Source organism: Engystomops pustulosus, chromosome 7 (assembly GCF_040894005.1).
Source record: "Engystomops pustulosus chromosome 7, aEngPut4.maternal, whole genome shotgun sequence".
Taxonomy (NCBI): Eukaryota; Metazoa; Chordata; class Amphibia; order Anura; family Leptodactylidae; genus Engystomops; species Engystomops pustulosus.
This window is the reverse complement of record NC_092417.1, coordinates 13,541,294-13,568,750: the sequence shown is the minus strand read 5'-3', so window position 1 is coordinate 13,568,750 and position 27,457 is coordinate 13,541,294. Positions and strand designations below refer to the sequence as shown.

At 45.6% G+C, this 27,457-nt stretch overlaps 1 protein-coding gene across 1 annotated transcript in view; it reads left to right on the top strand.

Annotated features, from left to right (window-relative positions):
- Positions 1–23,605: 23,605 nt before the first annotated feature.
- The window catches only part of LOC140069307 (sodium/potassium-transporting ATPase subunit alpha-2), a 39,657-nt gene continuing 35,805 nt past the window's right edge, over positions 23,606–27,457 (top strand). The window contains exon 1 of the mRNA XM_072114844.1: positions 23,606–23,888. Coding sequence (XP_071970945.1) covers positions 23,877–23,888 — 12 coding nt within the window. The 5' untranslated portion in view covers positions 23,606–23,876. The remainder of the gene's footprint in view (positions 23,889–27,457) is intronic.

The window sequence follows — 27,457 nt, the reverse complement described above, 5'->3', positions numbered from 1 at the left end:
GGCAGTTATGGGGGCAGTGTAGTAGATGTTGCTGTGTTGGGGGCAGTGTAGTAGATGTTGCTGTGTTGGGGGCAGTGTAGTAGATGTTGCTGTGTTGGGGGCAGTTATGGGGGCAGTGTAGTAGATGTTGCTGTGTTGGGGGCAGTTATGGTGGCAGTGTAGTAGATGTTGCTGTGTTGGGGGCAGTTATGGGGGCAGTGTAGTAGATGTTTCTGTGTTGGGGGCAGTTATGGGGGCAGTGTAGTAGATGTTGCTGTGTCGGGGGCAGTTATGGGGGCAGTTATGGGGGCAGTGTAGTAGATGATGCTGTGTTGGGGGCAGTTATGGGGGCAGTTATGGGGGCAGTGTAGTAGATGTTGCTGTATTGGGGGCAGTTATGGGGGCAGTGTAGTAGATGTTGCTGTGTTGGGGGCAGTGTAGTAGATGTTGCTGTGTTGGGGGCAGTTATGGGGCAGTGTAGTAGATGTTGCTGTTATGGGAGCAGTGTAGTAGATGTTGCTGTGTTGGGGGCAGTTATGGGGGCAGTGTAGTAGATGTTTCTGTGTTGGGGGCAGTTATGGGGGCAGTGTAGTAGATGTTGCTGTGTCGGGGGCAGTTATGGGGGCAGTTATGGGGGCAGTGTAGTAGATGTTGCTGTGTTGGGGGCAGTTATGGGGGCAGTTATGGGGGCAGTGTAGTAGATGTTGCTGTATTGGGGGCAGTTATGGGGGCAGTGTAGTAGATGTTGCTGTGTTGGGGGCAGTGTAGTAGATGTTGCTGTGTTGGGGGCAGTTATGGGGCAGTGTAGTAGATGTTGCTGTTATGGGAGCAGTGTAGTAGATGTTGCTGTGTTGGGGGCAGTTATGGGGGCAGTGTAGTAGATGTTGCTGTGTTGGGGGCAGTTATGGGAGCAGTGTAGTAGATGTTGCTGTGTTGGGGGCAGTTATGGGGGCAGTGTAGTAGCTGTTGCTGTGTTGGGGGCAGTTATGGGGGCAGTGTAGTAGATGTGGCTGTGTTGGGGGCAGTTATGGGGGCAGTGTAGTAGATGTTGCTGTGTTGGGGGCAGTTATGGGGGCAGTGTAGTAGATGTGGCTGTGTTGGGGGCAATTATGGGGGCAGTGTAGTAGATGTGGCTGTGTTGGGGGCAGTTGTGGGGGCAGTGTGGTAGATGATGCTGTGTTGGGGGCAGTTATGGGGGCAGTGTAGTAGATGTTGCTGTGTTGGGGGCAGTTATGGGGCAGTGTAGTAGATGTGGCTGTGTTGGGGGCAGTTATGGGGGCAGTGTAGTAGATGTTGCTGTGTTGGGTGCAGTTGTGGGGGCAGTGTAGTAGATGTTGCTGTGTTGGGGGCAGTTATGGGGGCAGTGTAGTAGATGTTGCTGTGTTGGGTGCAGTTATGGGGGCAGTGTAGTAGATGTTGCTGTGTTGGGGGCAGTTATGGGGCAGTGTAGTAGATGTGGCTGTGTTGGGGGCAGTTATGGGGGCAGTGTAGTAGATGTTGCTGTGTTGGGGGCAGTTATGGGGGCAGTGTAGTAGATGATGCTGTGTCGGGGGCAGTTATGGGGCAGTGTAGTAGATGTTGCTGTGTTGGGGGCAGTTATGGGGGCAGTGTAGTAGATGTTGCTGTGTTGGGTGCAGTTATGGGGGCAGTGTAGTAGATGTTGCTGTGTTGGGGGCAGTTATGGGGCAGTGTAGTAGATGTTGCTGTGTTGGGGGCAGTTATGGGGGCAGTGTAGTAGATGATGCTGTGTTGGGGGCAGTTATGGGGCAGTGTAGTAGATGTTGCTGTGTTGGGGGCAGTTATGGGGGCAGTGTAGTAGATGTTGCTGTGTTGGGGGCAGTTATGGGGGCAGTGTAGTAGATGTTGCTGTGTTGGGGGCAGTTATGGGGGCAGTGTAGTAGATGTTGCTGTGTTGGGGGCAGTTATGGGGGCAGTGTAGTAGATGTTGCTGTGTTGGGGGCAGTTATGGGGACAGTGTAGTAGATGTTGCTGTGTTGGGGGCAGTGTAGTAGATGTTGCTGTGTTGGGGGCAGTTATGGGGGCAGTGTAGTAGATGTTGCTGTGTTGGGGGCAGTGTAGTAGATGTTGCTGTGTTGGGGGCAGTGTAGTAGATGTTGCTGTGTGGGGGGCAGTTATGGGGGCAGTGTAGTAGATGTTGCTGTGTTGGGGGCAGTTATGGGGGCAGTGTAGTAGATGTTGCTGTGTTGGGGGCAGTTATGGGGACAGTGTAGTAGATGTTGCTGTGTTGGGGGCAGTGTAGTAGATGTTGCTGTGTTGGGGGCAGTTATGGGGGCAGTGTAGTAGATGTTGCTGTGTTGGGGGCAGTGTAGTAGATGTTGCTGTGTTGGGGGCAGTTATGGGGGCAGTGTAGTAGATGATGCTGTGTTGGGGGCAGTTATGGGGCAGTGTAGTAGATGATGCTGTGTTGGGGGCAGTTATGGGGGCAGTGTAGTAGATGTTGCTGTGTTGTGGGCAGTGTAGTAGATGTTGCTGTGTTGGGGGCAGTTATGGGGCAGTGTAGTAGATGATGCTGTGTTGGGGGCAGTTATGGGGGCAGTGTAGTAGATGTTGCTGTGTTGGGGGCAGTGTAGTAGATGTTGCTGTGTTGGGGGCAGTTATGGGGGCAGTGTAGTAGATGCTGCTGTGTTGTGGGCAGTGTAGTAGATGTTGCTGTGTTGGGGGCAGTTATGGGGGCAGTGTAGTAGATGTTGCTGTGTTGTGGGCAGTGTAGTAGATGTTGCTGTGTTGGGGGCAGTTATGGGGCAGTGTAGTAGATGTTGCTGAGTCTTGGTCTCTGTCGCTGAGTTCCTGCAGTGAGCCGCAGTCTCCTCCGGGGGGCAGCAGCGCTCAGTGCTAGGGGTGCACTTAGGGACACAGATGGGGGGACACATTCCCTAGGGAGCCCCCACCTATTGTCTGCACCTCATCCATGTATAGGGGAGGGGGGCTCCTAATCTCTGCACTGGGGGAAGGGGGAGATATCTGGAGGCACTTAGGACCCCATTGTCTGAGGCGCGAGGTACATTGTGCCTCACTAATACATTATCCCTGGACTGGGGGTTCTGGAGGTTTCCTTCAGCCTAGTTCCGCTCCTTGAAGACCCCCGCCCCATCCCCCGGCCCCCCGCCGTCTCCCCGGAGCTGGAGAAGACTCCATAGAAATGAATGAATGGACTGCACTTTCCCACACTGCCTGACAAAAGCCCCCCATCCATCAGAGCCCCCCGGACATGGAGGCAGAGCCCCCCATCCATCAGAGCCCCCCGGACATGGAGGCAGAGCCCCCCATCCATCAGAGCCCCCCGGACATGGAGGCAGAGCCCGGGACAATGGATAAAGGGGGCACCACATCCAGTATCAGGGAGGGGTTTCCTGGGCACCGGATGCCAACAGGAAAGGGCATCACCCAGCTTTCCCTTCACAGGATGAGCACCATTACATTTAATGCAAGCGACTCACCCAGCTTTCCCTGCACGGGGTGAGCGCCATTACACCTAATACAAGGGGGTCTCACCCAGCTTTCCCTGCACAGGCTAAGCACTATTACACCTAATACAAGGGGGTCTCACCCAGCTTTCCCTGCACAGGATGAGCACTATTACACCTAATACAAGGGGGTCTCACCCAGCTTTCCCTGCACAGGATGAGCGCCATTACAACTAATACAAGGGGGTCTCACCCAGCTTTCCCTGCACAGGATGAGCGCCATTACAACTAATACAAGAGGGGTCTCACCCAGCTTTCCCTGCACAGGATAAGCACTATTACACCTAATATAAGGGGGTCTCACCCAGCTTTCCCTGCACAGGATGAGCGCCATTACACCTAATATAAGGGGGTCTCACCCAGCTTTCCCTGCACAGGATAAGCACTATTACACCTAATACAAGGGGGTCTCACCCAGCTTTCCCTGCACAGGATGAGCACCGTTACAATTAATATAAGGGGGTCTCACCCAGCTTTCCCTGCACAGGATAAACACTATTACACCTAATACAAGGGGGTCTCACCCAGCTTTCCCTGCACAGGATGACCACCATTGCAACTAATACAAAGGAGGTCTCACCCAGCTTTTCCAGAAATTGAAGGGCTGCATTTCATCTCCTTCAGGAGGGGTCTCACTCAGCTTTTCCATAAACAGATCAAACTAACAGGAGGTGAATCTGGTGGAGGTTCTCTATATCCTGTATATTCAGGCACCTTGGAGGGGTCTGCTGCAGAGAGCTGCCCCTCATATGGGGGGCTGTGGGTGTCAGTGTTATGGGGGGCTGTGGGTGTCAGTGTTATGGGGGGCTGTGGGTGTCAGTGTTATGGGGGCTGTGGGCGTCAGTGTTATGGGGGCTGTGGGCGTCAGTGTTATGGGGGGGCTGTGGGCGTCAGTGTTATGGGGGGCTGTGGGTGTCAGTGTTATGGGGGGCTGTGGGTGTCAGTGTTATGGGGTGCTGTGGGTGTCAGTGTTATGGGGGGGGGGGCTGTGGGTGTCAGTGTTATGGGGGGCTGTGGGTGTCAGTGTTATGGGGGCTGTGGGTGTCAGTGTTATGGGGGCTGTGGGCGTCAGTGTTATGGGGGGGCTGTGGGCGTCAGTGTTATGGGGGCTGTGGGTGTCAGTGTTATGGGGGATGTGGGTGTCAGTGTTATGGGGGCTGTGGGTGTCAGTGTTATGGGGTGCTGTGGATGTCAGTGTTATGGGGGGCTGTGGGTGTCAGTGTTATGGGGAGCTGTGGGTGTCAGTGTTATGGGGAGCTGTGGGTGTCAGTGTTATGGGGGCTGTGGGTGTCAGTGTTATGGGGGGCTGTGGGTGTCAGTGTTATGGGGGGCTGTGGGTGTCAGTGTTATGGGGGGCTGTGGGTGTCAGTGTTATGGGGGGGGGGGCTGTGGGTGTCAGTGTTATGGGGGCTGTGGGTGTCAGTGTTATGGGGGGCTGTGGGTGTCAGTGTTATGGGGGCTGTGGGTGTCAGTGTTATGGGGGGCTGTGGGTGTCAGTGTTATGGGGCGGCTGTGGGTGTCAGTGTTATGGGGAGCTGTGGATGTCAGTGTTATGGGGGGCTGTGGGTGTCAGTGTTATGGGGGCTGTGGGTGTCAGTGTTATGGGGTGCTGTGGGTGTCAGTGTTATGGGGGGCTGTGGGTGTCAGTGTTATGGGGGCTGTGGGTGTCAGTGTTATGGGGGCTGTGGGTGTCAGTGTTATGGGGGCTGTGGGTGTCAGTGTTATGGGGGGCTGTGGGTGTCTGTGTTATGGGGGCTGTGGATGTCAGTGTTATGGGGGGCTGTGGGTGTCAGTGGTATGGGGGGCTGTGGGTGTCAGTGTTATGGGGGGCTGTGGATGTCAGTGTTATGGGGGGCTGTGGGCGTCAGTGTTATGGGGGGCTGTGGGTGTCAGTGTTATGGAGGGCTGTGAATGTCAGTGTTATGGGGGCTGTGGGTGTCAGTGTTATGGGGGCTGTGGATGTCAGTGTTATGGGGGCTGTGGATGTCAGTGTTATGGGGGCTGTGGATGTCAGTGTTATGGGGGGCTGTGGGTGTCAGTGTTATGGGGGCTGTGGATGTCAGTGTTATGGGGGCTGTGGATGTCAGTGTTATGGGGGCTGTGGATGTCAGTGTTATGGGGGGCTGTGGGTGTCAGTGTTATGGGGGCTGTGGATGTCAGTGTTATGGGGGCTGTGGATGTCAGTGTTATGGGGGCTGTGGGTGTCAGTGTTATGGGGGGCTGTGGGTGTCAGTGTTATGGGGGGCTGTGGGTGTCAGTGTTATGGGGGCTGTAGCTGTCAGTGTTATGGGGCTGTGGGGGTCAGTGTTATAGGGGCTGTGGGTGTCAGTGTTATGGGGGGCTGTGGGTGTCGGTGTTATGGGGGGGCTGTGGATGTCAGTGTTATGGGGGCTGTGGGTGTCAGTGTTATGGGGGGCTGTGGATGTCAGTGTTATGGGGGGTGTGGGTGTCAGTGTTATGGGGGGCTGTGGGTGTCGGTGTTATGGGGGGCTGTGGGTGTCGGTGTTATGGGGGGCTGTGGGTGTCAGTGTTATGGGGGCTGTGGGTGTCGGTGTTATGGGGGGCTGTGGGTGTCAGTGTTATGGGGGGCTGTGGGTGTCAGTGTTATGGGGGGCTGTGGGTGTCAGTGTTATGGGGGCTGTAGATGTCAGTGTTATGGGGGGCTGTGGATGTCAGTGTTATGGGGGCTGTGGGTGTCGGTGTTATGGGGGGCTGTGGGTGTCTGTGTTATGGGGGCTGTAGATGTCAGTGTTATGGGGGGCTGTGGATGTCAGTGTTATGGGGGGCTGTGGGTGTCAGTGATATGGGGGGCTGTGGGTGTCATTGTTATGGGGGGCTGTGGGTGTCGGTGTTATGGGGGGTGTGGGTGTCAGTGTTATGGGGGGCTGTGGGTGTCGGTGTTATGGGGGGCTGTGGGTGTCGGTGTTATGGGGTCTATCATTCCTGTGTATCTTGTGTCACCCCCTGTGGGGGGCGCTATCCTCTTTAGCAGTCTCTCTCCTATCGTCTTGGTGACAGGCTTCGGCCTGTGATATTTCCATGTTGGGTTATACTTAGTCGCGGCTCCTTATCTGATGGTCAGCCTCAGGCTTGATGCCCTTAGGAGGACCTTGTGTGGCAGAGAGGGATGCACAGATCGGGGGGGGGGGGAGCCGGGGGTCTGACCGGTTTCCACGGTTTCCATTACAGACCAGGGAATAACTAGGAAACTGCTCCATTTACAGGGCGATGGACCGGAGGGATCGGAGACGGCACATTAACCCCTGAGACCTAAGACACCCGGTGATGTCTCTCAGCCTGATGTATCTCCCTCCTGTCTCCATTACATGTTGCTGCTTTATGACTTGGTGGCAGCTTCTTGGCATTGAGGGGATGATAACTCCATCGGGTGAGTTAGTGATTGAGTGCTCATTGGCTTTTATTATGTTATAGTACTTTTTTTTTTTTTAATCTTTGTTTCGCCATATTCTGACGCCAATAACTTTTTCAGATTTCGGTGTACGGAGCTGCGTAACATTTTTTTTTTTTTTGGGCGGACAACCTGACCCAAAAGTGGAGATTCTGGTTTTTTGGTGTTTTTTTCCGTTTTGGACATTTCGATTATGTTTCTGATTATTTTTCTTTATTTTATATTTCCGATCTAGGGAAAGGAAGGGGGGGGGGGGGTGATTTGATCTTTTAGGTTTTTATTATTTTATTTTCTATATTTTATTATTTAAATTTTTTAGGCCCCCAAGGGTATTTGGCCACTAGGGGATCTGAGTTCTCTTACCATATTCTGAGACAGGCGTAGTAGTCTCATAGAGACTCCTGGCTGTTATGATCATTGATCGCCGCCCCTGATAACCTCACGTAGGGCGACAGTCCCATCCATTAGGGCAGCAACGCGCTACCACGGCGTCTATATACTTGCGTGGGTGTTTTATGCCACGTCATATTATTTAATCATTTAATCTGACCCCAAAAGTTATCAGACCTCAGTCCCCTAAAATTGACTAGGCCTCAAACCAGACCCCTAAGATTTATCAAACCCCAGTCCGCGACCCTAAAATATACAAGACCCCATTGTTCTTAAATGAGTCAAACCCCAAACAAGACCCTGAGTGAGTCCCTAAAAATGAATAAGACAGTAGACCACAATGAGCTGACCCCACAAAGGGCACTTAAAATCATTAGACCTGAGGATTCAGCGATCAGTCCGACCTCAGAACTGAACAGACCCAAGACCAGACTACTAAAAATCAGTCGGGCCCCAAGTTCTCTTTGCCACCTAAAAAAGGTGATGAAAAGGGAGGAGCAAACCCAAACAACAATGTTAAGGTCTGTACAGAGGCTGATGTAGAAGTCTGACCTTCGGCCTCACTCTCTACCGGTAACACCCGTGATCGGTGCTCGCACCAATTGTAGGTTTTAACCCTTTTAAATGCTATTGTGTTCTGGTACTGAACCTTTTTCAAGGCCAAACCTCCTTGTGATGCACATTCCTACAGTAGCAGTCAGATAGTCGGGGTCCAACAAAGATGATCCCCTCAGATTAACAGAAAATGGAACACAGCGCCATTGCCAGTGTAGTGGCTGGAGTTAGTCACTGCAGCCTAGCTTCCATTTCAAGGAGCTCCGGGAGCTGATCTGCAGTAACCTGATTTGACCACTAGCGGAGAGTGGAGCTCTGGAGCCCTGGAGTGCTGCATCTCCAGTAATGTATGGATATGTCATCTATATTTTTAGCCCAGTGTCAGTAAGCTGCACTCAAGCCTGAACCCGATCACTGATAAACGTCCCTAAACTCCTGTGACGCTCCCACTGCGCGGCCATCTGTGACCCTAAAAGCCGCCATCTGGTTTTTATATAGAGACAACAGGCCGCGGCAGGAATGAGGAGTCAGCTATTTACCTTGGCCCGCCAGACGCTCGGGACAGCAGGACTGTGCCCAAATAAAGCCTTTGTCAGCGGACGTATCGCAGCGGCCGCCGCTGGCAGCCGGACAGTATCCCCATACAAGTATACAGCACTCGCCCCACGCTGAGCCGCCCCTAAATAAACAGGACGATGGATTCCAGGTCCCGGAGGACACATAGGACCTCTGCTCAGTCTCATCGCAACGTTCAGCGGACTCCAGGGTACAGGGATGGAGGTGGCAAGGGGTCTGCAGTCAGGAGATTGTATAATTGTAACCTGACCCCCCAAAAATAAAATAATCGGCTCCCAACATTCATTCAGACCCCCGAACTACTTCAGATCTCACACAGGACCTCAAGACCCCACCCCAAAGCCTTAAAGGACATCTACCACAAGGATCAAGGACTGTAAACCAAGGAAACTGTCATACTGGTGTGCGCCCCCTTCTTTTAGCTTCTTATGCCTTGCTTTTTACAAAAAAAAAAGGCTTTTAAAATTATGCAAATGAGTTTGAGAGGCTCTGGGCTCCATAGGAGTTAATGGACCTGGAGCCCCTCAGGCTCATTTGCATAATTTATCAAACCTTTTCTCCTTAAAAACAAAGATATAAGAAGCTTAAAGAAGAGCGGATCCTGCCAGAGGGGGCGCACACCGGTATGACAGTGTTCTTGGTTTACAATCCTTCATCCTGGTGGTAGATGTCCTTTAACATAAATCACAGCCCTAAACAACCGAATTAGATCCCTTAAATGAATTAGACCTTTAAAAAAATTCAGATCCCAACATTCAGACCCCTAAACGAATACAGATCCTACATAAGACGTCATTAATGAGCAGACCCCACACCAAAACGTTAAAATAAAGCACACCCCAGACCCCTTAACTAATTCAGACCCTAAACATAAAGCACACCCCAGACCCCTTAACTAATTCAGATCTCACACAAGACCTGAAGAGCAGACCCCCACACCACACCCTAAACATAAAGCACACCCCAGACGAGATCCACTGAATCAGATCCCTTGAATGAATTAGACCCCAGACCTATAAAATAATCAGACCCCCTGTTCCCAAAATATATGCAGATCCCACACAATACTTCTAAAATGAGCAGACCCCACACCAAAGCTTTAAAATGAATCAGACCCCTGATAGGAGCCCTAAAAAGAATCAGTCTTGTACAGTTATTAGATCCCAACATTCAATCAGACCCCACACCGGACGCCTTGAATGAGAAGACCCCACACCGGACGCCTTGAATGAGAAGACCCCACACCGGACGCCTTGAATGAGAAGACCCCACACCGAACCATTTAAGAGAATCTCTAAAATTAAACAGACCCCAGATTTATTAAATCATTCGATACTAAGTATAGCACAGACCCCTAAAATGTATGTACAGTAAGTAAGATGAATGAGATCCTATAGGGGCACCTGATATGGTGGCGCCTGCAGTGTATCTAAGCCTGTCCTGTGTGATACTCCGGTGGGGGAAGGAGCAGAGCAGGAGATGTAGATGCCGGCACAGTGTATCTAAGCCTGTCCTGTGTGATACTCCGGTGGGGGAAGGAGCAGAGCAGGAGATGTGGATGCCGGCACAGTGTATCTAAGCCTGTCCTGTGTGATACTCCGGTGGGGGATGCCGGCACAGTGTATCTAAGCCTGTCCTGTGTGATACTCCGGTGGGGGAAGGAGTGGAGCAGGAGATGTGGATGCCGGCACAGTGTATCTAAGCCTGTCCTGTGTGATACTCCGGTGGGGGATGCTGGCACAGTGTATCTAAGCCTGTGCTGTGTGATACTCCGGTGGGGGAAGGAGCAGAGCAGGAGATGTGGATGCCGGCACAGTGTATCTAAGCCTGTGCTGTGTGATACTCCGGTGGGGGATGCTGGCACAGTGTATCTAAGCCTGTGCTGTGTGATACTCCGGTGGGGGATGCTGGCACAGTGTATCTAAGCCTGTGCTGTGTGATACTCCGGTGGGGGAAGGAGCAGAGCAGGAGATGTGGATGCCGGCACAGTGTATCTAAGCCTGTGCTGTGTGATACTCCGGTGGGGGATGCTGGCACAGTGTATCTAAGCCTGTCCTGTGTGATACTCCGGTGGGGGAAGGAGCAGGAGATGTGGATGCCGGCACAGTGTATCTAAGCCTGTGCTGTGTGATACTCCGGTGGGGGATGCTGGCACAGTGTATCTAAGCCTGTGCTGTGTGATACTCCGGTGGGGGATGCTGGCACAGTGTATCTAAGCCTGTGCTGTGTGATACTCCGGTGGGGGATGCCGGCACGGTGTATCTAAGCCTGTGCTGTGTGATACTCCGGTGGGGGATGCCGGCACAGTGTATCTAAGCCTGTGCTGTGTGATACTCCGGTGGGGGAAGGAGCAGGAGATGTGGATGCCGGCACAGTGTATCTAAGCCTGTGCTGTGTGATACTCCGGTGGGGGAAGGAGCAGGAGATGTGGATGCCGGCACAGTGTATCTAAGCCTGTGCTGTGTGATACTCTGGTGGGGGATGCTGGCACAGTGTATCTAAGCCTGTGCTGTGTGATACTCCGGTGCGGGATGCTGGCACAGTGTATCTAAGCCTGTGCTGTGTGATACTCCGGTGGGGGAAGGAGCAGGAGATGTGGATGCCGGCACGGTGTATCTAAGCCTGTGCTGTGTGATACTCCGGTGGGGGATGCTGGCACGGTGTATCTAAGCCTGTGCTGTGTGATACTCCGGTGGGGGATGCCGGCACGGTGTATCTAAGCCTGTGCTGTGTGATACTCCGGTGGGGGATGGGCACAGCTGTGTATTCCAGATGATGTGATTATAATGTATTATCCTCCGGCAGCCATAGATAATGAGCGGAGGGGAGACGGATCACTCCGCAGGTCTAACAGGACAGAGAGAGAGAAGATAGATAGACATGAGATAGAGATAGACATGAGATAGAGATACAGGGATATGATAGATAGATGATGCTCTCCAGTATCCACTTTCAATTAAAGGTGAGGTTTATTCCAGCGTAGCGATGCTTCGTTGTGTTACACCTTTGTCAGTGCCGCCTGCCAGGACCTGCGGACTTTGCGCCCCTCCATTTTTGGGTCTTTTTTTCTGGGCACATTTATCATACACTGCGATGGATTACTAGGCCCGAGCCTGTGCCTGGATGTACGCAGGCTATAGAAAGTGCACAGGCGCCGGGCCTACAGTATAACATAGATAGGAGATAGATAGGTATGAGAGAGATAGATAGAAGATAGATAGGAGATAGATAGATAGATAAATAGATACGAGATCGATATGAGATAGATAGATAGATTATATATATGAGATAGATAGATAGATAGATAGATAGATATGAGATAGATAGATAGATAGATATGAGATAGATAGATAGATATGAGATAGATAGATAGATATGAGATAGATGGATAGGAGATAGATAGATGGATAGGAGATAGATATGAGATAGATAGATATGAGATAGATAGATATGAGATAGATAGATAGATAGATAAATAGATACGAGATCGATATGAGATAGATAGATAGATTATATATATGAGATAGATAGATAGATAGATATGAGATAGATAGATAGATAGATAGATATGAGATAGATAGATAGATAGATATGAGATAGATAGATAGATAGATAGATAGATATGAGATAGATAGATAGATAGATAGATAGATATGAGATAGATAGATATGAGATAGATAGATAGATAGATAGATAGATAGATATGAGATAGATAGATATGAGATAGATAGATAGATATGAGATAGATGGATAGGAGATAGATAGATAGATAGATATGAGATAGATAGATATGAGAGAGATAGATAGATATGAGATAGATAGATATGAGAGAGATAGATAGATAGATAGATAGATAGATAGATAGATAGATAGATATGAGATAGATGGATAGGAGATAGATAGATAGATAGATATGAGATAGATAGATATGAGAGAGATAGATAGATATGAGATAGATAGATATGAGAGAGATAGATAGAAGATGATAGAAATGTTTTGGCAATGCTTGTTTTTATTTGTTCCTGCTAATAAAGCTTTTTTGAATTGAACTGATAGATATGAGTCTCAGTGCAGATTTCTAGTAGCTCCGATACTTTTAACCCTGATGGGACTACTCCCCTCATCAGAGTCTATCTGTGCCTGTGTATATGTTATCCGCAGTGGATGGTGGGAGTATTGGACATGGTGTGGTTCACTCTTCTACAAACAAGGCCGCTGATTGTTGGTCATGTCAGGACAGGGTCCAGCGCTGACCCCATGGAACAAGGACAGACATTTATCTGATATCTCATCCAGCGCAGCAGTTCTCTAAAGGCCACACACATGGGGGCGGACAATCACATACTGCTCCACTGCTTAAAGGGGTCCTACACCCCCAGGATAAGCCCGCAGTGCTTTATTACACAGAGAGATAGATATGAGAGCGAGAGAGATAGTTAGATAGATATGAGATAGATAGATAGATAGATAGATAGATAGGAGATAGATAGATAGATAGGAGATAGATAGATAGATAGATAGATAGGAGATAGATAGATAGATAGATATGAGATAGATAGGAGATAGATAGATAGATATGAGATAGATAGATAGATAGATATGAGATAGATAGATAGATAGATAGGAGATAGATAGATAGATAGGAGATAGATAGATAGATAGATAGATAGATAGATAGGAGATAGATAGATAGATAGGAGATAGATAGATATGAGAGAGATAGGAGATAGATATATATTTATGAGATAGATAGAATATAAATAGATATGAGATAGATAGGAGATAGATAGATAGATAGGAGATAGATAGATAGATAGATAGATAGATAGATATGAGATAGATAGATAGATAGATAGATGGGAGATATATAGATAGATAGGAGATAGATAGGAGATAGATAGATAGATAGATAGATAGATAGATAGATAGATAGGAGATAGATAGATAGATAGATAGATGGGAGATATATAGATAGATAGGAGATAGATAGATAGATAGGAGATAGATAGATGACAGATAGGAGATAGATAGATAGATATGAGATAGATAGATAGATAGATGGGAGATATATAGATAGATAGGAGATAGATAGATGACAGATAGGAGATAGATATGAGATACATAGGAGATAGATAGATAGATAGATAGATAGATGGGAGATATATAGATAGATAGGAGATAGATAGATGATAGATAGGAGATAGATATGAGATACATAGGAGATAGATGTATATGTGATCTTCTCTTTCTCTTTAGATCTTCTCTTCCATTGTTTCCTTTCTTTTACTCTCCTGTATGTGTCAGTCTGCAGCTTTGCACTTCTGTTCCTGCACCAGAGAGCTCTGGATTGTTAGTGTATGTGCCCCTATGGGTGGTGGATGGAGGGGCCTGTCCCCTGGTAACGTGGTTAGTATCCGGCGCTGTGCGTTGCTCGGCTTCCCTGTGTTTTCCACACCTGATTGGACTTCTATGCTGGCATCTGGGTCCTTGCGCTTCATTAACCTCCGGGATGCCAGCTTACATAACTTAGGTTTCACAGATGCTGGCGCCGCTCACAGGGTGCCCTGACTATTAATGCCCTCCGCGCCCGCTGAGACCTCCGTACAGAGCCGTGAGGAAGGATCCGGGGATAATGGAGACATTCCATAGGGAGGCCACACTCTTGCACATCACCCCTTGCCTTGTATCCTAATACCTCTGCTTGCTGATAACCCACGGCACAATTAGATTGTGAGCCCCATTGGGGACAGGGACCGATTTGGCAAGTTCTGTGCAGCGCTGCGTAATCTGTGTGCGCTATATACATAAAGGATTGAGGATAGATAGAAAAATATGAGATAGAAAGAAGATTGTATAAACTACAGAAAGATAGATATGAGATAGATAGAGAGATAGATAGATATGAGAGAGAGAGAGAGATAGATAGATAGATAGATAGATAGATAGATAGATAGATATGAGAGAGATAGATAGATAGATAGATAGGAGATAGATAGATATGAGAGAGATAGATAGATAGATAGATAGATATGAGATAGATAGATAGATAGATAGATAGATAGATAGATAGATAGATATGAGAGAGATAGATAGATATGAGAGAGATAGATAGATAGGAGATAGATAGATAGATAGATGGATAGGAGATAGATATGAGATAGATAGATGGATAGGAGATAGATAGATATGAGATAGATAGATAGATAGATAGATAGATAGATAGATAGATAGATGGATAGGAGATAGATAGATATGAGATAGATGTGGATGTTAATAAGAATGTTTCCATTCACTGACAGCTTCGGGATGTTCCATAGTGTCAGTAAGCTGCTATAAAGGCATCACTGACACCAAGGTCCATGGGGCTGCACTGTTATTGGGCCACTGGTCAGCATCCAGTCCACAGTTGAGAACAAATCCTTTTAAATCCTTTCCGAGACTGTGATTAGTAATAATTTCTTAGCGTCCTGTAATAATTTACCTCTCCTCCGACCCCTCCACATTCCTCAGCCCCGCTAAGTCCACCGCCTTGTTTATGAGCCCCTGCTACCTGCGGAGACGTTCAGCTGTGTCAATGGAACTCAAAGGAACACCGAGTCCACCGAGGTCAGGGGTCCCCGAAATGTCACCACGGGGAACTCCGTCAACCTCCAATTAAAACTTACAAGGAACAAAAAAAGCAAAAATAAGACACAACATGAGATCAAATAATGCAGAGTCTTAGAGGAAAGTCATTAAAAGCAGATTTGACCCCCTTAGAGCTCCGAAGACCTGACCACAAACGAGAAAGTTGATTAAAGGTCTAGAAAGATGGCTGCCATCACTTCTTCACAGAGGCCAGGACTCGAAGCAGTCCATCCAGTCCAATATATAATCCTACAGGGTTGATCCAGAAGAAGACCAAATATGGGTCGAACAGAAAACTTCCCAATTTTAAAGTGGAATAAGTAAATAATGGAAGTGGATGGAGATGGTGCGGTTGAAAGATCTTCAGGTCAGTGTGGTGGTAGGTCATGATGATGGAACAGATAATTGGAAAATCAGGTCGGGCTGTCTCCAAAATATCATCCAAGTAGAGGACCCAAGGAAGGATCCATCAAGCTCATGCTCATGAAGTAGCTCTAAAACCATCATAGGGTCATCATCGGGAATGGAGGTGGTCACCATCAAATGGGTCAGGATGAGAAAGAAGTAGGACCAAAGGCCAGGAGAAGAATGAGTAAAGGACAATCCAAGAGGTGAGGGATATGCAATATCCAGTTACAAAGTTCGAGGTCGATCAGATATCCAATCGGGGACTAACCTCAAACATTAGGCAATGCGTGGCAATGAGATTGTCCTTTCAATAGGTCAGCAAGGTGATGTGATCTTCAAGACAGAAACTGGTCACTTCTGTTGGCAGGTACCAGTAAAAGTGAATAACAGGATACAAGGAACCGCAAAGGGGTCTGCAACACGCCCACCTGAGCTCATGGTAGATTTTAATTAAAATGACTAAGGAAGTAGAAGAAAAATCGTTCAGGAAACTCAAGCCATGGAGGAACTGGAGAGGCCGAGGTCATAGTCATTCAAGCAAAATTAAGACACAACATGGGATCAAATAATGCAGAGTCTTAGAGGAAAGTCATTAAAAGCAGATTTGACCCCCTTAGAGCTCTGAAGACCTCACCAAAAACGAGAAAGTTCTTGATTAAAGATCTAGAAAGATGGCTGCCATCACTCCTTCACAGAGGTCAGGACTCGAGGCCGTCCATCCAGTCCAATATATAATCCTACAGGGTTGATCCAGAAGAAGACCAAATATGGGTCGAACAAAAAAACTTCTAAATAAAGTGGAATAAGTAAATAATGGAAGTGGATTGAGATGGTGCGGTTGAAAGATCTTCAGGTCAGTGTGGTGGTAGGTCATGATGATGGAACGGATAATTGGAAAATCAGGTCGGGCTGTCTCCAAAATATCATCCAAGTAGAGGACCCAAGGAAGGATCCATCAAACTCATGCTCATGAAGTAGCTCTAAAACCATCATAGGGTCATCATCGGGAATGGAGGTGGTCACCATCAAATGGGTCAGGATGAGAAAGAAGTAGGACCAAAGGCCAGGAGAAGAATGAGTAAAGGACAATCCAAGAGGTGAGGGATATGCAATATCCAGTTACAAAGTTCGAGGTCGATCAGATATCCAATCGGGGACTAACCTCAAACATTAGGCAATGCGTGGCAATGAGATTGTCCTTTCCATAGGTCAGCAAGGTGATGTGAGCTTTAAGACAGAAACTGGTCACTTCTGTTGGCAGGTACCAGTAAAAGTGAAGAACAGGATACAAGGAACCGCAATGGGGTCTGCAACACGCCCACCTGAGCTCATGGTAGATTAAGGACTAATGACTAAGGAAGTAGAAGAAAAATCGTTCAGGAAACTCCAGCCTGAAGAAGCTTTTTTTGGAGGAACTGGAGAGGCCGAGGTCATAGTCATTCAAGAACAATCACACAACATACGTGCATGGCAGTGAGAGTCCCCTTTAAATACAACTTTGATGCTTGTGCCCTAGTAGATCAATGTCTGATTGATCTGACTGTTGTTTGATCCAGCAGAAAGTTGGGAATGGGAAACACGGGACAATGAGCTGTCCTGTTGAAATAAGCAATCATCACCAAAATAAAATGCCCTATCAAACATATCCCCGACACTCAATGGTTGGCTCATATCCCTGTGACAGACACGACCCGTGCTCCAGCTAAAATGGTGGCTCAGTGGTTAGCATTACAGCCTTACGGCGCTGGGGTCTTGGGTTCAAATCCCACCCAGGTCAACATCTGCAAAGATGTTCTCTCCGTGTTTGCGTGGGTTTCCTCCGGGTCCCCCAGTTTCCTCCCACACTCCAAAACATACTGTTAGGTTGTTTAGATTGTGAGCCCCATGGGGACAGGGACCAATTTGTCATGCTTGTGCAGCGCTGCATAATCTGTGTGCGCTATATAAATAAAGAATTATTATTATTTTTAGTTGTAATAAGATTTTGAGAACTGCAATGGGGTCTACAACATGCCACCAGAAATCCTATGAATCATATGACTCAAGAAACATCTGAATAAGTTGCCTGGCCCATCATGACGGTGCCAGTAGGGAGCAGCAAAAGCCACCAGAGTCTAACTCCAGACCTAGCATCATTGACTGATAAAAAGTGATTATCCCCCTGAAGACCCGTGACATAGGACATTTGGGAATCCTAATCAACAAGTCACAAGTGGCAGAGGAAGCTTCATGAAGAAACAATATGGAGTATACAGCAGCTGGCGGATACAATTCCATTCACATGCTGTCGCCTCTCCTGTGCTACAAGTGGAGTCCAATCACAAGTGACAGGTTCTAATGAGATTTAGGGGAACCGCGATGGGGTCGGTAACGCGCCACCTGAGCTCATGGTAAAACGTAACTAAAATTACTAAAGAAGAAGAAGAAAATGACTTCAGGAAGTGCAAGATTCTGAAGAAGTTCTTGTAGAATTAGAGAACATTGAAGAATTTAGTCTTAGTTCTGAAGACGTAAGAGAGGGAACTAAAAATTCTTGAAAAGTCGGAGGGTTAAGGAGTTCTATGTACAGCCTAAGCCCACATCATGGCGGATTGTTGGAGAAGTTATTTTTGATGATCAGGGATGATGTCTCCACTCACATCTCAAGTACCACTTGGCTAAGGACCACTCAGTCCTATTGTGAAGGGAAGTGGGGCACTGTGTATATGATTAGGACTCCCTATAATATACAGATACATCACCGGTGCCCTCCTCGTTATCACTCCTGATGAGTAATCAGTGGTGTTAAGACATTAACCCCCTGTTATCCCACACAGAAGTCAGGGGGCCCCAGGCAGAAGAAGCTGATAATGAAGAGGGGGGGGGGGTTGCGATGTGCCAGGCCGGGACCATCATGGCTGTCACTGCACAGGAACATGCTGCGCCGACTCATGTAGCCCAGGAGATAATGTCACAGGTCAGTGCAGGCTACGACAACCACTGTACCCACCGCAGATCTGATTGGGGGATTTATCCTGCCAAATGCGGAGACGTCAGCGGTAAAAACCAAATACTGGAAGGACTCGTAAGATGCCATCACATCATGAACAGCAAAGATACTTAGAAAATCTATAATCAATATCCAACCATTAATGTATTTCCACTCTCACATCTATCATCTATCCATGGATGTGTAATTGTATCTATCCCGATGTATATCCATTTCTTCTATCTATCTATCTCATATCTATCTATCTATCTATCTCCTATCTATCTATCTATCTATCTATCTATCTCATATCTATCTATCTATCTATCAATCTATCTATCTATCTCATATCTATCTATCTATCTATCTATCTATCTCATATCTATCTATCTATCTATCTATCTATCTCATATCTATCTATCTATCTATCTATCTCATATCTATCTATCTATCTATCGATCTCATATCTATCTATCTATCACATATCTATCTATCTATCTATCTATCTATCTATCTATCTATCTCCTATCTATCTATCTCCTATCTATCTATCTATCTATTTATCTATCTATCTATCTATCAATCTATCTATCTATCTATCTATCTATCTATCTATCTATCTATCTCCTATCTATCTCCTATATATCTATCTCCTATCTATCTCATGTCTATCTATCTATCTCATATCTATCTCATATCTATCTATCTCCTATCTATCTCCTATGTATCTATCTCCTATCTATCTATCTATCTATCTATCTATCTATCTATCTATCTATCTATCTATCTCATATCTATCTATCTATCTCCTATCTATCTATCTATCTATCTCCTATCTATCTCCTATCTATCTATCTATCTATCTATCTATCTATCTATCTCATATCTATCTATCTCATATCTATCTATCTCCTATCTATCTCATATCTATCTATCTATCTCCTATCTATCTATCATCTATCTATCTATCTATCTATCTATCTATCTATCTATCTATCTCATATCTATCCATGTATCTATCTATCTATCTATCTATCTATCTATCTATCTATCTATCTATCTATCCATGTATCTGGCTGTTTATCTGTACTGCTTGTGGATATAAATACACATTACTCGCTGTATCTGAGTCCGGACCTTTCACCTGTTCCCGGGTCTTGATGTGAATATTAGGTTTACATTTGGCAGTGATTCGGACTCCCTGCACCCATCCTGTGTCTCGGGTTCAGACTGTCCAAGGGCAGAGCGTCAGCTGGTTCAGACGGCCGTGTGATGTGCCAATTCTTCTCAGCGCCATTTCTCCGGGCAGATGAATGTAGTGTGACTGCCCATTAACCACCACCAGGCGCTCAGTGTGACGGCTCTTCCCTCTCCATCCACCCCAAATCCTGCATCTCCATTCCTATAGATCCTTCCATAAAACCCCTCTGGCCTCAAGAGCTGACACTCTACCCCGGAGGTGCGCTAAACACACCGCCACACGCCTGTCATTTCCACATCAATGGCGGCGTCCTTACCCATACACTAAAACCACAAAGCGTAAAAAATGCAATGTTTTTACCCGGAGGGAAATTTCAGATTTTTTTTTTTCCAATGTGTTTTTAATGTATTTTTTGTTCTTTCGGAACATGTGTTGTAATGTATTAGTGTTATTTACCCAGCTGCACCGATGCTACAGGGAGGTCTGTCCGCGCTCTACATCTGCACAAAGCCGGGGGCAAGCGAGCCGTGCGGGGGGGATGGTGCGAGGGGGTCATGGTCAACGAGGGGGGTCAAAAATTTTTGGTAACCGTCAAAAAAAAATCCTATTAAGGAGGGAGAATGAATCCCCTCCTTTTGGGAGGAATCAGACACTGGTCACAATGTTGCATCTCTTCGAACATCTACTTAGAATACACAGCTTAAAGGGGAACTCCACTTTTAGTAGTCTTATAATATGTTATAGTCACATATGAGAAGACAACCTCCCTTGGAAAGATCTTGTCAGCTGACAAATTTTTGGCCACCTAAATATTTTGACTCATTTTAGGGGCTACTCCCCATTTTACTTGACCCGGTGGTCCCGTGAATGTGAAATTGGATTCCAGGTCTGAGCCTGATGAGGCAGCGTCATGGTGTGATGCAAAGTCAATGGGTAGTTGCCCTTTTGTGAAGTTCCGAGAGGGTTTTCACCCCCTGATTATGTCACCATATCTAGGTGGATAGGTGGTAGTATGCCCTATGACTTGGAGGACCTCTCCTTCAAGAATCTTGGAAGCCTCTTCTTGTAAAAGTATCTACTAGGACAAAGGGGTTTAGTGAAGACCTTATGTAGATAACTTGGTTTGCATGACATGACACTGGGGATGTCTCTATACTCCAGAAAATTTATGATATCAAAATTTTCTGACCTGGAGGACCTCATCTCAGATGGAATAAAGGAGGTCCCTCTAGTAGCCTACAGTAGGTTTCTTCTTGTATGGGTTACAACCCCTTCTTTGGTGTTGTGCCAGATCTCTGATGACGTCACCATTTCCCAGCGGAGTTTGGGAGACCTCTTCATTTTCTGGTAGAGTTGGCAAGTTTGTAGTAGGACAAAGGAGTTTAGTGAAGACCTCATGTAGGTAACTTGGTTGGCATGATAGGCGCCTGGTGGTGTCACCATATCACATCAAGAGGATGACATCACAACTCTGTGACCTGAAGAATCTGATCTCGGAGTCCAGGAGGTCTTCATTTTTTGGAAGAGTTGATAAGTATGCATTAAAATTAAAAGTGGTCGCCCAATATTAGTTAAGAAGGCTTCATGTAGGCAACAAGTTGATGTCCAAGACCTCTGATGATGAAACGAAGCAAATGTATATTATCAACACTTTGTGATCTGGTGGAGGTAATCTCAGAATTTAGGAGGTTTCTTAATTTTCTGGAAGGGCTGGCAAGAAAGCAGTAAAGACTGTAGGGTCTCCTTATATTAGTTAAGACCTCCTTATGCAGGTAACTAGTTATTGTGCCAAACCTCTGATGATATCATCATCAATGAGTGGATGGCATCACGTCTTTGTCTCTTGGTGGAGCTCATGTAAGAGTCTGTGAAGTTTCTCCATTTTCTGGGATTGCTGGCGATTAGGCACCAAGACCAGGAGTCTCTCTGTATTTGTTACAAGCCCTTCTTTGGTGTTGTGCCGTATCTTTAATGATGTCACCATTTCCTAGTGAATGGGAAACGGAAAATCTTTTTGACTTATAGGAGTTTGGGAGACATCTCCATCTTCTGGTAGAGATTTCAAATTTTTACCAGGTGAAAGGAGTTTAGTGAAGACCTCATGTAGGTAACTTGGTTGGCATGACAGGCCATTGGTGGTGTCACCATAACCAATAAAAATGGCTGACATCACAACTTTGTGACCTGGAGGATCTCATCTTGGAGCTCAGGAGGTCTTTTCATTTTGTTGAGGAGTTGATCAGTACATTAAAAACAAAAGTGGTCTCCCCATATTAGTTAAGGAGGCTTCATGTAGGCAACAGGTTGACTTCTGAGACCTCTGATAATGTGACCATAACCCAGCAAAGGTGTAATATAACCTCTTTGTGATCTGGTGGAGGTCTAGGAGGTTGCAGAATTGGAGAGGATGCAGTAAGGACAATGGGGTCACCTTAGCTGAGTTAAGACCTTGTCATGCAAGTAAGTAGTTGATGTGCCAAACCTCCGATAATATCACAGTCATCTCAGAGTCTTAGAGGTTTGTCCATTTTCTGAGATTGTTGGCAAGCATTCTCTAAAGATAAAGAATCTCCCTGTATTGGTTACAACCTCTTCTTTGGTGTTGTGCCAGATCTCTGATGACATCAACATTTCCCAGACTCGGGATCTTTTTGACTCATAGGATCTCCTGGAGTATGGAAGACCTATTCATTTTCTATGATAGAGTTGGCCAGTGTTCACTAAAGTCAAAGGGGTCCAAGAACATGGAAGACGTCACATCTTTTTGACCTGGAGGAGCTCATCTCTCTGAGAAGTCTTAGAGGTTTCTGAGAGGGTTGACAATCATGCGATAAAATCAAAGGGGTCTCCGTGTATTAGTTAAGAACTCTTCATGTAGGTAATAGGTTGACTGATGATGATGTATGGACAACAAGATGTCTCTCTGACATGGACAAGTTAATCTCAGTTCTGGAGGTTTTTCCATGTTTTGGAAAAGTTTTCAAGGATGCACTAAAGTCGAAGGGGAGGAGAGGTTATTTGGTTATTGGTTATTTGTATTGGGTTATTGTTATTGGGTTATTGGTTATTTGTAACCTCTTCATGTAGGTCATTGGTTGACCTCTGATGATGTATGGACAACAAGATGTCTCTCTGACCTGGAGAACCTCATCTCAGTTCTGGAGGTTTTTTATGTTCTGGAAGAGTATACAAGGTTGCACTAAAGTCCAAGTGGTGGAGAGGTTGTTTGTAACCTCTTCATGTAGGTCATTGGTTGACATACCACATCTCCCATGATGTCACTGTATCCCAGTGGATGGAGGACATCACATCTTTGTGACTTGTAGGCGATTGACTCTTAAAGACCATCCACCTCGGATCCACATATCTGAGAAAAGGAGATGGAGTATGACTTGACTTGTCGTTACTTTACTCACACCACGGGCTTCTGTTCATCAGTTGGATGAAGTCTTCATGATGTGTAGTTGACATGTCTCGATGATAGATCAAAAGATTTCAGAATAATTAGGTGATCTCAACGTTCGACTCTAATTTGTTTAGGAAGTATGACATTTTCCTGTAGCGCCACCACAGGGGGAAAAAAAAATGACGCCATTTTCCTAAAAATCTCTACGTGTAAGATTGTAACGAGGAATGAGGCAGTGACTCTCCACTGAATCTGGGCAGGTGAGGGTTACGTGGAGATGGCAGGAGATAATGAGGAGACGAGATGGAATGACCCATGGGGGATTGAGATGGAGGGTGGTCCACATACAAAATAAGGAATTATAGAACAAATGAGGACAGAGGCGAGACGGGATCCGGGGAAGAAGAGGATAAATTTAGAAACAAGGACAAGAAGAGAAAAAAGAGGAGGGGGACAACTGTAGAACGGAGGAGCGAAAGAATCGAATGTGACACACACAGGAGAAGAGGAGGAAGACGAGGAGACACAGGCAGGGTGGGGATGGGGCGAGGGGGATGGGCGCTTGTTTTGGAACTGACCCCAGACTGTGATGGACTTTAGATGCAGCCAAACTTTTTTTTTTGATCTGGCATTAGAATCCAGGGGGGCAGGAGGAGGGTCCCGGGAGCCCCCCAGGGAAGGAGGAGTTTGTCCCCAAAGCAGCTCCAGTTTCAACAAGTGCTCCTCTCCCGAGAAGGAGATCCACTCACCGGCTGCTATTTAAAGAAAGAATTATCCACATCACTTTTCTTTGGGATTATTTTTATTTCCTATTTTTTTTTTTTTTTTTTTGGTTTTAGGGCCACCGGATCCTTCCGGAGTGTGGAAGGAACATGGGTAGAGGGGTGAGTACTCGATGTGATGGAGATATATGTCTGTGTGCTGCCGTGTGGGCACCAGGAGAGTATAGATGTGTGGGGGTTAGATAGAGAGATGGGAAGATGGAGAGATAGAAAGACAATGTGATATAGATATAGTAATAACAGATAGATACAGAGATAGAACCAACTGATAGATATGAAGTGATAGATAGATTTAAGATGATGGGAGAGATTTTGAGAATGGTCGATAGATATGAGGTAGATTGATAGATACATAGATAGATAGGAGATAGATAGGAGATAGATAGATAGATAGATATGAGATAGATAGATAGATAGATAGATAGATAGGAGATAGATAGGAGATAGATAGATAGATAGATATGAGATAGATAGATAGATACATAGATAGATAGATAGATAGATAGATAGGAGATAGATAGGAGATAGATAGATAGATAGATAGGCGATAGATAGGAGATAGATAGATAGATATGAGATAGATAGATAGATACATAGATAGATAGATAGGAGATAGATATGAGATAGATAGATAGATAGATAGATAGATATGAGATAGATAGATAGATAGATAGATAGATAGATAGATATGAGATAGATAGATAGATAGATAGATAGATAGATAGGAGATAGATAGATATGAGATAGATAGATAGATAGATAGATAGGAGATAGATAGATAGATAGGAGATAGATAGATATGAGATAGATAGATAGATAGATAGATAGATATGAGAGATAGATAGGAGATAGATAGATAGATAGATAGGAGATGGATAGATAGATAGATAGATAGATATGATATAGATAGATAGATAGATAGATAGATAGATAGATATGGGATAGATAGATAGATAGGAGATAGATAGATATGAGATAGATAGATAGATAGATAGATAGATAGGAGATAGATAGATAGATAGATAGATAGATAGGAGATAGATAGATATGAGATAGATAGATAGATAGATAGATAGATAGATAGATAGATAGGAGATAGATAGATAGATAGGAGATAGATAGATATGAGATAGATAGATAGATAGATAGATAGATAGATATGAGAGATAGATAGGAGATAGATAGATAGATAGATAGATAGATAGGAGATAGATAGATATGAGATAGATAGATAGATAGATAGATAGATAGGAGATAGATAGATAGATAGATAGATAGATAGGAGATAGATAGATAGATAGATAGATAGATAGGAGATAGATAGATAGATAGATAGATAGATAGATAGGAGATAGATAGATATGAGATAGATAGATAGATAGATAGATAGATAGATAGATAGATAGATAGATAGGAGATAGATAGATAGATAGATAGATAGGAGATAGATAGATAGATAGATAGATAGATAGATAGATAGGAGATAGATAGATAGATAGATAGATAGATAGATAGATAGGAGATTTGCAGTACCTTGATCAGGATTATGTAGCCGGATGCCGTGTCCTTATATCATGTACACGCTGGTATCTAGGAGCCGGATACACTCACATCGCAGCCACAGCTCTGGAATGTCTATTACTGAATCACCTACAGTATTATTACCTTACTGTAAGGAAAGTCACCCAAATTTTCTGAGCGCCCAAACAGTGTATTTTATATTTTATATACAAGATTGACATACCAGAATATATGTATCATCACAGGGCAGTCACTGTGTCCAGAGCTGCACTCACTATCCTGCTGCTGGTGCAGTCACTGTGTACATACATGACATTACTTATCCTGTACTGATCCTGAGTTACATCCTGTATTATACTCCAGAGCTGCACTCACTATTCTGCTGCTGGTGCAGTCACTGTGTACATACATGACATTACTTATCCTGTACTGATCCTGAGTTACATCCTGTATTATACTCCAGAGCTGCACTCACTATTCTGCTGCTGGTGCAGTCACTGTGTACATACATGACATTACTTATCCTGTACTGATCCTGAGTTACATCCTGTATTATACTCCAAAGCTGCACTCACTATTCTGCTGCTGGTGCAGTCACTGTGCACATACATGGCATTACTTATCCTGTACTGATCCTGAGTTACATCCTGTATTATACTCCAGAGCTGCACTCACTATTCTGCTGCTGGTGCAGTCACTGTGTACATACATGACATTACTTATCCTGTACTGATCCTGAGTTACATCCTGTATTATACTCCAGAGCTGCACTCACTATTCTGCTGCTGGTGCAGTCACTGTGTACATACATGACATTACTTATCCAGTACTGATCCTGAGTTACATCCTGTATTATACTCCAGAGCTGCACTCACTATTCTGCTGGTGGTGCAGTCACTGTGTACATACATGACATTACTTATCCTGTACTGATCCTGAGTTACATCCTGTATTATACTCCAAAGCTGCACTCACTATTCTGCTGCTGGTGCAGTCACTGTGTACACAGTGACAGCACCAGCAGCAGAATGTCGAGTGCAGCTCTGTAATTCCCTTCAGAGAAACCCTTCAACCCTATATTTCAGTAACTAGCACTAGACATCTGCTCAGCAGAAACAATTCTGGAATCCTCTCAGTGGCCGGACGCCCATCCAGCCTGGAAAAAGACAAACAAAAATTAATGGGTTATGAAATATTTGGCTATTTTGGAGTAGGCCCCTCTAGATGAACAATCAGAAGACCACCACAACTGCTTCCACGGAGACATGATAATGTCTCCAAAGAGACTTAATCTTACAAGACACGTTGCACCATCATGTATCCAACATTTATGGTCGGTTCTTCTGATATGTTTATGTATATGGTAGGAAATCCCAGAGTAGGGCCGGTCCGCAGAGCACCAGAACCTGGTTTGGTGGCCCATGATCTTATTCTAGGGAACCAGCAAAGTACCTGCTACATGTCTACTGACCTTGGAATGTCTTCCCAGATACTTCATTTCACAAAACAGTAATCTGAGCAACCAACCAAGTTTACTGTAATACAAGACGATGCTTTTAGACAACCTTTCGACATCCTAGACAATCAGGAGAAGACAAGTGTTTGGCCATTAATAGTCCCACCATGTCTTGGAATGTCTTCACAAATATATAAACTTACAAAACGGTGGGTCAAGCAGAAGATAGACAATGAAATAGCCAACATTTTTGGCATATTTTATGGCTAGCAAAGACCCGTGTTGGAATGGCCAACCAGAGTAGGATCTTCTAATTACCTAGGTTCTTCACCAAACACCAAGGACCAAGAGAATATATGTTTTTGGCCAGTAACGAGCCAACCACATGTCTCCTGACGTCTCTCAGAACAACTCCAATGATGCTAGATTTTGCAAAACAGTGGGCCTACTAGAACATGGTGGGCCTGAAATAATGTGGTGGGCTTACTAGAATGTGGTGGGCCTACAAGAACGTGGTTGGCCTACTAGAACGTGATGGGCCTACAAGAATGTGGTGGGCCTGCAAGAACATGGTTGGCCTACAAGAACGTGATGGGCCTACTAGTACGTGGTGGGCCTACTAGAACGTGGTGGGCCTAATCTCTAACTAACATTTTTGCCATAATTTATGGCTAGCAAAGTCCAGTGTTGGAAT